Below are 14,168 nucleotides of genomic sequence, written 5' to 3' on the forward strand. Positions count from 1 at the left end.
AACCAAGTTCACTGGGCCAATTCAGAGTAAATGGAGTATCTCGTTAATACCTATTGCTATTAAGTGTCAATACATCTTCAGGCTTTGCCTTGACCTTGGAAAATGAGTTCAATTTACCTGCTTGGCAAGAGCACAGAGCTTTCATGAAGGTGACTTGTAATACATCTTGCCCCTGGTATCTGTGCTTCTTCAAACTACCTTGAAATTTACACTGGCACTTATAATGATGGTTGTGTATTCTGAAATGAGGCCACGCAGGCTGGTTTATTGCACAGTGGTCCCTGGGACCTTTCCAAAGGTAGCTTGTCTTGCCAGTTCATTTTACTCAAATAATATAGCCTTATCTCTAAGTGCATATCGCTTTGGTCACCCCCTTTCTACTTTGAATCCTACCTCAGTGACTAACTTTTAAATAAATTTTCAGTCTTTAAGTTCTCTTAGTCTCTGTTATTCATATGATCAAACAGAACAATAATATATATTTTATAGGATTTTGTGAATATTAAATATAATAATGTCTGTGAAGTGCTTAGTGTCTAGCACATAGAAAGTGCCTTAAAATATTTTTAAGCTGTCAGTAAGGATACAGAATTTAATGGTTCTTCTCCGAATCCTGCTCCCTAATTAGTATTGCCCACATTGATTTGACAGAGCTGGCAAACAGGTTCTCAGGGCAGCCAAAAGCGTGATGTAATCCTCCAGTATCAGTTCTATGGGGGAAATGACCCAGAGCCCCAGCATCCTTGCCAGATGGGAGGTAATAAATACCCCTCATTTACAGTCTTACATGAACTGTGGATACTTATTCTCCATTTACAAGAGTATCTGTTGAATGATGTGAGGCAATTTAAAGGAACTCCTAGCTGGCCTCTCCAACGATGGGAGCAGTGGTTACACTGACAGAGATTTAGGTAGGGAAGCAGTAGCTTTTCACTCACCTGTAACAGCTGATTAGTGAACACCTTATCCTGGATAGGCATTTGGATGATGGGCACGGGGCCTCAGGAATCAAGAATTCCAAATTTAAGGTGTGAATCTCATCCAGCTTATTAGAGGGCCATCATCAATCTAATCAGTAAAAGTTTCCTGCGGCAGTGTGTTGTTTCCCAAGTTACAAGTGGAGGCAATATTTAAGGAACTTAGAGTAAGAACTTTCATCGGTGACACATGCAACCACTCAGATACAAGTCTAAGTCTGCCTGACATTTCCTTACACACGTTTAAGTATTTAACCTCTGTGCGTCCTCTGTTTTATGTCAGGAAGTTTATGTTATAACCTACAATGTAATTTTGTTTTAAGATCCTTGAAGATAGGGGATAGGATCTTTTTCAATAAATATTTATTGACAAAACTGAATGAATTAATCGTTCTCTTTATCTCTAATGCAGATATCTTACATAATTCATTTTCTTTTAGCAAACTGCTATGAAACTTAATATTTTAATAGTTAAAATCAGGGATACTACAATATAAATCATTTAACAAGCAGGTGTTTTATATCATATTGAAATTTTATTCATTGAAAGAAAAATTCATGACAAGTGCTCTGGAGAAAAAGTTACATTCTTTAGTTACACTATTTTCCAGATATTACATTGAAATCTTGCTGCAGGAGTACAGACTAAGTGCTTTTGTGGATGTTGGACTGTACCAGTATAGAAATGTCTATACTGAACAACAAACAGAAGATGCAGTGAATGAAGAACAAGTGATCAAATCCCAGTCAACAATTGTCCAGGAAGTACAGGTTTGCTATGATTATAGATCCACTTTGTAAAAAGTAAATGCTCAAATATAGAAGCTCTATTTGGTTATTAATTTTACTAGGTAATACTGTTTTGGGGGAAAACGGTCATGGAAAATTACTGAATTGTGCCTTGGAATATCTGTAATTATAAACCAAAGAGTCTGTTATTTGATGACTTACACATTAAAATAGTTTATCATTTGCAATAAGGTAGGGCAATGTAGAGGCATTGAATAGCTGACTTATGATGCTTTTAAAATGTATTTTTCCATATAGTAAGTATATGCTTTTTAAAATTGGGAAATAGGTTATAACATTGGAAAATTGGGAAACAACTAATGCAACCAATGAAGTGCAGAAGATCATGGTAACCGGCCCATGTATGGAAGCTAATTTCTGTTCACTTTACCAATATAGATTAATCTATAACATGGAAAAAACTGGTAAGTTGTAAATAATAAGGGAGATTTTATTACTCTTCATGTATAGACAAAATTATAAAAAGGTATTTGCTCTAGTCAAATTCTACTGTCTGGAAAATATAGTTTTAATAGTATGCTAGACAAAGAAGCAAAAAAATATATTATGAAGAAAAAACTCTTCAGACTGGGATAGAAAATGACATCAGTAAAAACAGCTTTCAGATAAATACTATTATTTTCTTCTATAAGGATCATGATAAATGTATATCTAAACACACATAAGGAGTTTATGTATCTGTGACTCACAGGTGTAAGTTAATAGGTATTAAGTTCATCATTATAGAGATAGACATTTCAGTTTCTCAAAGACCTATGAGACACTAATTTATCTGTTAATGAAGATATTGCATTTCTATATTTTATTAAAAACCCTGAAAAAATAATTTTGCTATTTCTGTTAATTGTTTCAATGAGTAAATATTGAAGAGTGCTTGCTGTTTGCCAAATACAATGCTTATTACTCTGGGAATATTAAAACAATAAAATATGAGCCCTATCCTCAATAGATCACAATCCAATTAAGTAGTCAATATTATTGAACTTGAATCAATTTCAAAATGTAATTTCATTAAGTGATAACTGATGGTACAGACTATAGGTACTTTAAAAAATTCAAATATGAGACATCAGTGCTGGCTGTGATAGTGCAGAGATTTCAACTCTTTTTTTTTTATTAAAACCCCTAATCATTTGACTTTAATTTTTTGTTAATTCATTGAAAAGTCTGGCTACCTGCTGATGCTTCTGACTTCATACTGCAATCAGCCTTGAATGACCTCTGGTCTATAAAACCGGATACAGTTCAAGTAATAAGAACACAAAATCCTCAGAGCTATGTTTACATGGTAACCTTTATATCAACTAGAGGTAAGCATGTATTTCATTTTGCAATTCTGTAAAGTTTTTTGTAGGAAACAAGTTTGTATCCTGCGCAACTCCACTGAAAAAGGTAAAAGCTCCATAAAATGACAGGGGAAAGTAAATACATTCATAGCCTTGATCACCTTCAGGAGAAACAGAAATAAATGGTTAATTTTTTTCTATTGTAATTTAAACTTTAGTTGTACTTCAAGGAGTGTACAACTCCAATGCATGAGATATACACGCTATATACTACAAATACACTATCAGTGTAGTAGCCTACTTTACATTTAGCAAAAATTAGTGAAGATATTATTTCTGGAAATGAAATTTAAGTGAATCAGTATTTCTCAGGAGACACTAGTCTGGCTAGATCTTGTTTGATAAAAGGATTCTCTGGTCAAATCCCCGTGGGAAACACTGTATACCACAGCTTCTCCTTGAAGGTTGATAGAGCTCATTATAGAATATTAAAATCCCCAAGGACTCCGGCAATGAGCAACAAACAAAAACAACAATAAAAACAAAAAACAAAAAAACAAAAAAAGCAGTGCACCTGTATTTAATACAGCATTTTCCAAAATTATTTGACCTCTTTATCCTTTTCAAGTAATGGCTATTAACTTCTTATTACATTTTCAAGTCTTACAATTTTTTTCTTTCAATTTTTTCCTATTTTTCTTCTGCAAGTTTTATAGTTAAAAATTTTTTTTTTAAATTTTATTTATTTTTGGCTGCGTTGGGTCTTTGTTGCTGCGCGTGGGCTTTCTCTAGTTGCGATGAGTGGGGGCTACTCTTCGTTGCGGTGCATGGGCTTCTCATTGCGGTGGCTTCTCCTGTTGCAGAGCACAGGCTCCAGGTGCACGGGCTTCAGCGGTTGTGGCTCGCGGGCTCCACAGCTCAGGCTCAATAGATGGCACATTGGCTCAGTTGCTCTGCAGCATGTGGGATCTTCCCGGACCAGGACTCAAACCCGTGTCCCCTGCGTTGGCAGGCGGATTCTTAACCACTGCACCACCAGGGAAGCCCTCAAGTCTTACAATTTCAAATGTCACATTTTCAAGTCTTAAAGCCAAGTTTAGCAACCGATTTGGGTATTTGGGATATTTAGCTCATGAAATAGGTCCCTGAATATGTGTTTCCTTTCTTTGCACAGTCACTATTTTCCAATTCATATAAGTAAACTTTTACTTCAATGTTTATGTCTCATTTTATGAAGTTGTTAATTTGATTGTTGAGCAGAGAGTAAAGAATTCTGTTTAACATGAATTGAAGTTCTAAAAATTTCCCAAAGGTTAGATTGTCAAAATGCTATCTAAATGAAGATATGGTTATCTTTGTTCTCTCAGAAACATATTTTTAGATCAGAGAAAAATTTTAAGACTTCAACAGAAACCTTAAGAAATATGGTAACAGAATCATAACTGGGCAAGTTCTAGGACTTTACCCAACAGAGAAAGTCAGCAGGATTCCACTGTTAAAGCATCCTCCCAAAGAAGAGAGACATGTGAGGACAAGGCCTTATTCCTTTCAGTGAGATTGTATAAACAATGTTTGCAGGCATGGGGCTATTTCCTGGAATTCATCTTTGTACTCCATTTGTAACTAAAGAAAACAGCAATTTCCCAGGCTAGCCCTTTATACTAAGATGATGGTACTGGAACAAAACTTAAAGAATTTTTGGAATATTTTATTGCCCATTGATTTTTACCGCATGATCCCAATGCCAACTTTTGTTTATCTTACAAAACTTCCTTTTACGCTACAAAAACAGAACCTTAAATATATAGCACTTTATCTGCTGTTTTGCTGTTTCTACTATGGCTAAATCTCAGATTTAAGGATCTGCATCTTCTCCATTTGTCCTTTTTTTGCGATAATACAATTCTAAATAAAACCAGTTTTGTTACATCTGAGTTTCTATTATGGATATATTGGTATTTAATTAATTAACTTCTTCAAATTCTGTTTGGTACTTCATTGCAGGAGACTTCGATCTGCTCAGTTATGAAGTATTTGAAGGGAACAATGTCACACTGGCTATTACAGAACAAACCAAAGGAAAACCCAGTTTGGACACATTCACGCTGAATTGGGATGGGATCACTTCTACGCCTCTTATGCCGCAGTCATCAGAAGCTGAAGTATGCTCTGTGTTAGTTTTTTAAACAGAAAGCCACTTAAGCATCAGCCTTCTATAAAAACACATTTTAAGGAGTAGTAATACATCTCCTCCTTGGCATGGTGGGTTGGAGCCAACTCATAGTGAGTGGAGAAGGGAGGAAATATCACAATGACAGAGGGAGTGAAAGGGGAGTTCTTGGATCTGTGCCAGCAGGATCCAGGTATCTGCATATGGGGCAGCTGCTCATGAGGAATGTTTGCTTGTGAATTACTGCATTTCTGTACAGTAATGCAGTAATTACTGCATTACCTGTACAATGAGTTTGAGTTAATATTTGTTTGATGACTGAAGATTGTGAACTATTTCAAGTCCTTAATTCTAAATATCTGTGCTTTATCAGAGAAATATGGTATGGGAATTATAGACCTCATACATGTGTGCCAGTTCCTATATAATCCAGAATTATTATTTCTTAAATAATAGTAAAAGATTACAGTATATGTATCTCTTCTTTTGAGAAACAATGCATTGGAGTATATATTTTTTCCAGTTAATTTTGCATTAATTGGGAAAACTATTCATTTGGAATCTGTTTAATTAGGTGCTAATTCATTTAGGTTTGCCTCATTGCTGTCTTTAAAAAACTACTAAACCAATATGCCTGCCTTATGTAATAACTAAATACGCTAAGATCAGCCAGTTGGATATAACTATTGTCATTCTAAAATAAAAGTCTTGAAACAGTCATTGAATACTGAAATTATCACATATTAACTTGAAATTATTTAGGAAATGACCTCATAATTATGGCTAACATGGGAATTATGAAATTATTTTTTAATTAATTAGTAGAATTAGTAGTTAAATTAGTAATGTTCTAACTCTTCATAAAGAAGTTACTAAAGCCCATATTGTTAATTTAGTTTCAGGCAGCAGTGGAAGAAATGGTTAGCGCTAAGTGTCCACCGCAAATTGCAAATTTTGAAGAAGGATTTGTTGTGAAATACTTCAGAGGTTATGAAACTGATTTTAACCTGGTATGGAATATTTAATGAACTGTGAAATGGACCAGATAAGAAATCATATAAATGTTTGGAATTTTGTCATTTTTTGAATTAACATTAATTCCTTTCACATTTAAAGTCAAGTTTCAAGTATAATTTTCTCGTACATTTATTGGTAAGGTCTGTTCTAGCATCTTCCTGCATTATAAAATGACTCATTTGTAAAAACACACATGAATTTTCTTAATCAAGAGAAAGTAGGCAAGATGGGTAAATGTGAGATCTATAGGGTTTTTTGTTTGTTTTCTTCATTTAGATGCAGAGTATATTCTTTTTCCTCATTGGCTTCAGAGAATACCATTTGTAATAGAGCGTTATATAATAAATTGCTTCCCTTGCTTCTGGTCAGTTAGTACAATGCCTAGTCATTATTTACTTCTCGATGAAATACAAAGATTTTTCTTTGATGTACAATAAATTTAAAATATAATTAACTTCCTAATTCTTATTTTGAAAACTTGAGGAAGCCAGATATTCACCATTTCCAAATGAATACCATAGGAATAAGAAATATATAGGCTAGTTATTCAATTCAGATCAATACCCCAGAAATGAGTCCTTAAAAATATATATCATGTCATGCTTTATGCAAACAGATTTATTATTGAAGAAAAGGGAAAATCATTTAATGGGTTATGTTTTCAACCTGTTTCAATAAATATACATGTATTTGGGTTCTCCTATCCTGAATGTAGTACTTGCAGCCAAGACAATTGAACAAGTAGTTTACATCATACTCCTTTCGTACTTCATCTCCCATCATCATCATCATCACAACACACATTCTTGGCTACACTTTACCTTGATTCTTTGAGTTTCCCAGCACCACTCTCTCACGTCCCCACTTCTCTGCACGTATTTTACACTCTCTCTGATGCCCCTTGGCTCCCTTTCCCTTTTAAATTACTCCTGTTTATTCTTAAAGGCAATTCATTTGTTACTTCTCCGAGTCATCTTTTTTGATGCTTTTATGTGAGTTAGATGCCTCCTTTCAGCCTTGGTTTTATAATCCTTGGTTCCTTTGTCCCAAACTGGTAGGCTCCTGTGTGTAGGGATAGGGTTCTTCAGTATTTGAACCCTGAAGATTAAACAGAAAAACAAGCAAATGAACAAACAAGTAAAAATGTGGCATGGAATGAACACAAAAAATCATTTGTGGAAGGAGTGAATAAATATCCTTAAGGAGTTCATAATATAAGGGGAAAGAGAGGACTTGGGAAATAATCAAATACAGGTACAAGGGATTATATGAGTATGTATCTAAATGAGTGTTATAGGATGAGAGCCTTAGACTTTCAAAGAAGAGAGAAAACATTTCAAGTTAAAGCAGTTTGGGAAGCAGTGGGATCTGAGTTGAAACTTGAATGACTTAGGTGAAGATGTTGGGGAGTAAAGCAGGGCAATAAATCATGTTTTCATTTGAAATATTATTGTTTCTGTAGGAGCATATTAAAAGAGGGCAAAAGACAGCTGAAACTGATGCTTACTGTGGTCGTTATTCCCTGAAAAACCCAGCTGTTCTTTTTGACTCAGCAGATGTTAAACCAAACAGACTACCATATGGAGACATTTTATTATTTCCTTATAATCAGGTAAGCTCAACAAAATGATATGCTAATTAAATTTGTAAAATACCTTGGTAATAAAATTTCATGAGATTTTAAGACAAGGAAAATTGCTTGTCATGTGAAGTCACATCACGTTGGACAGGCACCATGCTTCAATTCTGTGCTTGTGATTTCCTCGTCTGTTGATTCTCAAAAAAAGAAATTTAAAAAATACATAGTACCGTGCACCTGTATTCTGCTTTATCTTATAATTTCAGAAAAAAATTATTTGCACACAAATGTAAATACTAAAACAATTTAAAATATATAATCTCCTCATTATTCCTTCATTAATTAAGAAGAAACAAAAATAGATAACTGTCATAGAGTGATCTTGGGTATCCAGTCATGGAAAAGTAAAGGAAGATCACGAGCAGAGGAGATGGCAGTTTTAGGATAGGTATCTAAGACTAGCAATATAGTAGATTTACCCTTTCTCTTGTTTTAAAATTCTCAACTTGTAACACATGTTCTAAAGTTCTAAATATTTCTGGCATTTTTAAGGAGTTGTAGACCATTAAAATTAGTATTTAATAACTATTGTATGGTGACATCTCTAAATGTTCAGCTGCATTCACATCCTAGTTAATCTACCTGAATGTTTCTCTGTCTTCTCTATGTGTAATGGAGTTTTAAATTCATTGAAGAGTTTAGTTAGAACTGGCCTTAATCCTTATATGGCTCCATGACTAGAGGGAGTTTTTAAGGAAATCATATCTAAGAAAACAATAAAAGAATTAATCATTAATTGTAAGGTCACATCAACTCCTTCCTCTTCTATAAAATCTTCCCCAATTCTTCTGCATCTCATTGTCTGAAATTAATCATTCCTTCCTCTGTGTTCTGATACATTTTGTATAAAAAATGCTCAATAGATATTTATTGGATTGGATTGACTTCATTTGAATTGCTACAAAACAATTTAATGGTAAGATATTGTTACTGATTTTTTTTAATATTTTCTGTGTAGTTATGTTTAGCATACAAAGGATTCTTGGCAAATTATATTGGTCTAAAATTTCAATACCAAGACACAAGCAAGATTACTAGAAGCACTGATACACAATTTACATATAACTTTGCATATGGAAACAAGTAAGTTACACTATGAATCTGAAAATTTTTAATTATAGTATGTAAACTATGAAGGTAAAATCTGTTTGTTTGTTTGTTTGTTTTTGAGAAATCGTGTGCACCATGGATCTAACTGCAATTTTTTCTGCCTTCTACATAAGCTTCCTAACAGAGACAGTTGTGCCAAAAATAAATCTATAGATTATGAAAATAAAAGTTGGTCTAGTGTCATCATCACCCATGACCATTTAAAAGACAAAACAGTGGTAAACTTTAGAATTTAAATTATATATTATTAAATCTTATAATGTTTCTAGTTACGGAAGGAAGGCAGAAAGAAACTGCCTTAGCGCAAGATTATCATTAGACTTTGATCACTGAAAAACAAAATGAATGTGTAAATGGAGAAAATAAAATATTTTGATGAACATACCAAAGTTAAGGGAGAAAAGATATTCTTAAATACTTGGTTTGGTTGCCAAAAGTTAGACACATAAAAATGCAGATAGAGAAATATAATGCGAGAAACTACATGAGTCTAGAGAAAGCTGTTTAATGACTGTGATTGTCATAAGCTCAAGCCAATTTAGTTCTGCAAAATGATTTTTGGTTTTCATTAATTATTATATCTTCTGAAATTTGTCAATCTTGACTTTGAATTTTCATATACAATACACACAAAAATTTTACTTACAATAAAACAATGACGACACATGCACACACATACAACTTTTCTATTTTAAAAAGTATTCCTCATAAATTTTAAAGTCATGCTTACTGAAGTGTAATTTACATAATGTCATAATTTACTCTAAGTGCATAATTCAGTAAGCATGACAAATGTATACAGTTATGTAATCATTACCCCAGTAAAAGATATAGAACATTTCCTCTCCACAATTTTAGAAAGTTTTTTTTCATGTAAAGTTTATGTCATAAAATACCCATGGTATGATTTCCATGTCTTCAAAAATATTTCCAATACATTTCTTTTGTGTTTTTTTTCTGTCATAGCCACATAAAAAATCTTCTCTATCCTGTATCAATCTATATAGTTTTCATTGTACTTTAATACATATCATTTAAGTTGCTGCCATTCTGTAATATATAGAGAGGACTTTTCTATTCTCATCATAGGAGTGGGATTATGAGCACTCAGAACTGCCGTGTATGGAGCAAGTGTGAGGCAGAGTCAGTGCCTCGGCTTAACTATTCAGACAGAAGGGAAGAGAAAATGATCCAAAGTTAGAAATAGGACCAAATGATAACCATAAGCAAAACAAAACAAAGACAAGAAATAACAGGTAAGATGATGAGGGAGATTAGAATAACTAGATAGAAAGAAAAGGCAGTTTTTTTCTTTTCTGGCTGCACTGCACGGCTTGTGGGATGTTAGTTCCCCAACCAGGGATCGAACTCATGCTCTCTGCAGTGGAAGTACGAGTCCTAACCACTAGACCACCAGGGAATTCCTGAAAAGATGGTGTTGATGGGGGAGTTCGCTTCTGGATGAAAATTCTGGATGAAGAAACTACTTCCAACTCTGCAATTTCAAGCTTCCTGCTTTCTTGATCATCCCAACACTATTTTCAAAATGCAGGGACCAGCTTTCATTCCATACCTTTAGAAATGTGTATACTCCAAAACTCATAGAAATATGTTGGACTATAAGGGGAATCTTATTTGTTAAAGGTTTAAAAAACTTTTCAGATGGATCCCTCATGAGTTGGGGGAAAGGGGTAAAGTGGGGAGACAACCAGAGTTGGGGCCTGTAGATGCTCCCTCGGAGCTAGGTCCCTGAATTCCATCAGGAGAAAACAAGATGTGCCCACTGGGTCAGTGACAGAAGCAGTGACAGGCGATGGAACAGACAGGTGGGTGGGAGCACACAGAGCCTGTTGGAACTGTGGGACCTGGACGTGGGTATCCTTAGATACACCCCCCTCCTGTGCCCCCAGCCCAGCTTTTTAACCTGAAATTTTTAAAGAAGTTTTGCCAGTGCTTATGGCTTTCTCCCTGAAGAAGTGGAATGACCTTTTGTTAAGGGAAGAAGGGAAGTTAGAGTCTTCAGCTTTCAAAATAAAATATTGTATTTGATGCATATCCCTCTGGCATCATATCCTGAGCATGTGTCCCTAATGCCCTTCAGATTTTCTGATCAGTTGATAAGGTGAGGGCAACTGGGAGCCCATGTTAAATATAGGTGTAGAATCTCTAACCACGAGGTAGGTAGCCATAGTTAAAATGTAGATACCCAAGAGATGTTTGTCAAAGAGAATATATTTAAGAAGAGTCTTTCAAAGAATTCTTCAGGACACATGAAAATTCTCCCACTGAATATTCCTTAGATTGTTGGAATAAGCATTAAAAGATATTTATTTATGTTTTACCCCACGAATAAGATCTAGACATGCTTCCATAGGATATAAAGAAAGAAAATTTTTTTACATACAGAGACAGAAAATTCATCAGATACTGAAGTTTGGTAAACTTGAAGTGGACTTCAAAGGACAGAGAGCTGAGTGAGCTCTGTGTATGAAGTGGACAGTGTTTGCACGAACTATAAGAAGCTGCTCTCTGAGAAAGTTGCAGGACTCTCTTGGGTTTTGTTTTCTAACAAAAACTTAAGAAGTCAAAACCGATTCCCCACCCACCGCCAATGAAAGAAAAGTAATCTTCCTGAATGAATGCTTTAAAAAAATGTCCTTTTCCTGACAGTTCAGATTTCACCCTCCAGTGGCATCTGATTAAACAGTGTATGGCTCCTGTGTTTGCACTTTTGGCATGTTTTATACATTTGATCCATCTTTGTTTTCCACAGAAGATGAAGAGGAAGATAGGCAGAAAGAGAGAGAAGCAGAGACAGAGAAAGAGACAGAGGAGTATTGAAGAAAGTGTTGATTCCCCCTCCCCATGCATAAATAGATCTTTTGAGGCTATTGCACAGTTTAATCCAATATATAAAATGGGATCGAAGTTAGCTCCTGGAATGAATGAAGTGAGTGGGAACAATTCTGCAATTCCCTAGGGTAACTGTTGACTCAGAAGAGGCCACAACTACTCTCTGTTGACCATCACATAAGAAGAAACAATGCCAGGGGTTAAGACAGTCCTCTCCATGTTAATAGGCAAGGAGCATGGAAAGTCTATGCACAGAATGAACATATCCCACTGCCCCATACCCAGTTTGATTCAAATGGGGTAATCCCGTGATGGATCATTATGAAGTGAAAGTCCTTCCTGAAGGGACATCCCTACATGCCCAAATTGAACAATGGAATCACAATTTTAATTTTGATCACCACCACCTGTATGCATTTCATTCTTCTACTGCAACAGGATTTTGGAAGATTTTACAGATCTCAATTCTTCCATGTGAGTCAAACCATCACTTACCGTATCACTAAGTAGGTCCTTCCTTTAGTCTGCAGTTTTTCTGCTGTGCTGTAATTTGAAGATGCCCTACATTTGATGGAGTTAATGGGCTTCCTTTACCTTAAATGCTACAAGATCTTTCAACAAGAATATCATGATTTTTAAAAGAGGGTGGTTCTCTGATTAAAGACTATTACCAATCAACGCAGCATAAGCTCTCCTAGCTGGTATTTCTAGACCTGCTTTTATGTAGGTCAGACAGTCTACTTAGATCAATTAGGTGTGTTAACATTAGTTTATTTTCAGTACATTGTTAGTGTCAAAAAGCATTGTTCTATAACCCTCCAGAACCAGTGATGTTTGTAGTTGTAAATCAAGCTTCAAAATCCCAGAAGTAAAATCTGGTTTTCCTTTGGAAAATGGAATTATCTAGCCACAAAAGCACTATGTGCTTTTTAAGTTTTGATATCATTTGTAGTCTCCATTTCTCTTAAAAAGGGTCCTGCTCAGTGTACCATTTTTTCTAAGTAGTTTTAGAACTTTGGAATCATATAATTAGTAGTAGAAGTCTACTTAGAGGCCCCAAATACTTTTTAATTTAAGGAGCACTTTAACTTAATGTACTTATGCATATAATTTTCTAAAATGATGTCAGTCTAAGCTTTGGTGCACTAGAGGTGGATCCCATGATGAGTTTGTAAACCATGAAGTTTCAAAATGAGAATAGAATGTGCCCAAACTAGTCAGTTAATCAGTACAGTGGTAGCTGATGCAAAGATTATTGTTGAACTGTATTTAGTTATTTGAATGGCAGTATTTATCTCTTTATTGCAAACTCCTGTAACCAAATTGCTTATGTAATTTATGAGATTCCAATGCAGTTAATATTTAATGGAAACTCTGAATCTAAAGTATACGTTTAGAAGGCACTCTGCAACCATTTGAATCTATAAATAACTTTAGCACCTTTTGTCCCTTAGTTATAGGGGACAATGCAACTCCCCTGAGCTCTTCCAGAAGTATTATCAAGCTCCAGTTTTGCTTCTTAGTATTGGACTGAAATTGCTGCTCTGTCCCTGGCACCACTAAAATGGTTTGCTTCATTCTTGTGTCTTGTTTCTATATGCTTTCCACCAAGGTGCATGCTCCTTAGTTTACTTACCTGTCACTACAGAATGTTATTTTACATTCCTATGTCTACTGCCAAGGTTACAAATAAAAGGAAACCTATCTTTTGGATACAACATTAAATCTTTCACTGCCAATGTAAAGTTTCTGCTTGCTGTCCCTTGTGGCTGTTTTTTTTTTTTGTGTGTGTGCTAATAAAGCTTGCTTATGGTCTTCATGTGGGAAAAGAAAAACTGTTACTGTTTAAGATTTTAATGCTTTTTATAATGTATTTGTTTACATTGAACATTATAACTGATCTATACACCTAATTAAACAACCGTATTTCAGCTGGACCTACACTTGTATAGACCTTCTGGATCTCATACAAACCAAATACACTGGGACCAGTTTTTCTCTTCAGAGGATTAGTTTGCAGAAAGCATCAGAATCACAGTCTTTCTATGTGGATATTGTATACATTGGACAGACATCTACAATTGAAGCATTGGATGGTATATTGTATTATTTCATATCTAAAACCTAAACCTTATAAACCTACTTTGTACTAAAATCTTATTGTGGACGTTATTTATATTCTGTAGGTTAGGTAGAAACATTAATCTCTAAATATTGTTATTCTTTCATCTCAGTAATGCTATGGTTTAAATCATATATTTTTTTAATGAATAAGACCAAGTGATTATTCTAAAGATAAATGCATC

At 34.7% G+C, this 14,168-nt stretch overlaps 1 protein-coding gene across 1 annotated transcript in view; it reads left to right on the forward strand.

The window, feature by feature from the left end:
- Window positions 1–14,168, forward strand: part of PKHD1L1 (PKHD1 like 1) — a gene marked incomplete at its 5' end in the record, with an annotated part of 156,499 nt that overhangs the window by 35,717 nt on the left and 106,614 nt on the right. The window contains 8 exons of the mRNA XM_081258904.1: window positions 1,589–1,748; window positions 2,056–2,191; window positions 2,954–3,097; window positions 5,078–5,235; window positions 6,140–6,253; window positions 7,723–7,872; window positions 8,858–8,982; window positions 13,795–13,958. Coding sequence (XP_081115030.1) covers window positions 1,589–1,748; window positions 2,056–2,191; window positions 2,954–3,097; window positions 5,078–5,235; window positions 6,140–6,253; window positions 7,723–7,872; window positions 8,858–8,982; window positions 13,795–13,958 — 1,151 coding nt within the window. The remainder of the gene's footprint in view (window positions 1–1,588; window positions 1,749–2,055; window positions 2,192–2,953; window positions 3,098–5,077; window positions 5,236–6,139; window positions 6,254–7,722; window positions 7,873–8,857; window positions 8,983–13,794; window positions 13,959–14,168) is intronic.

This window comes from Mesoplodon bidens, assembly GCF_964165515.1.
Source record: "Mesoplodon bidens genome assembly, chromosome: 16".
Lineage (NCBI taxonomy): Eukaryota > Metazoa > Chordata > Mammalia > Artiodactyla > Ziphiidae > Mesoplodon > Mesoplodon bidens.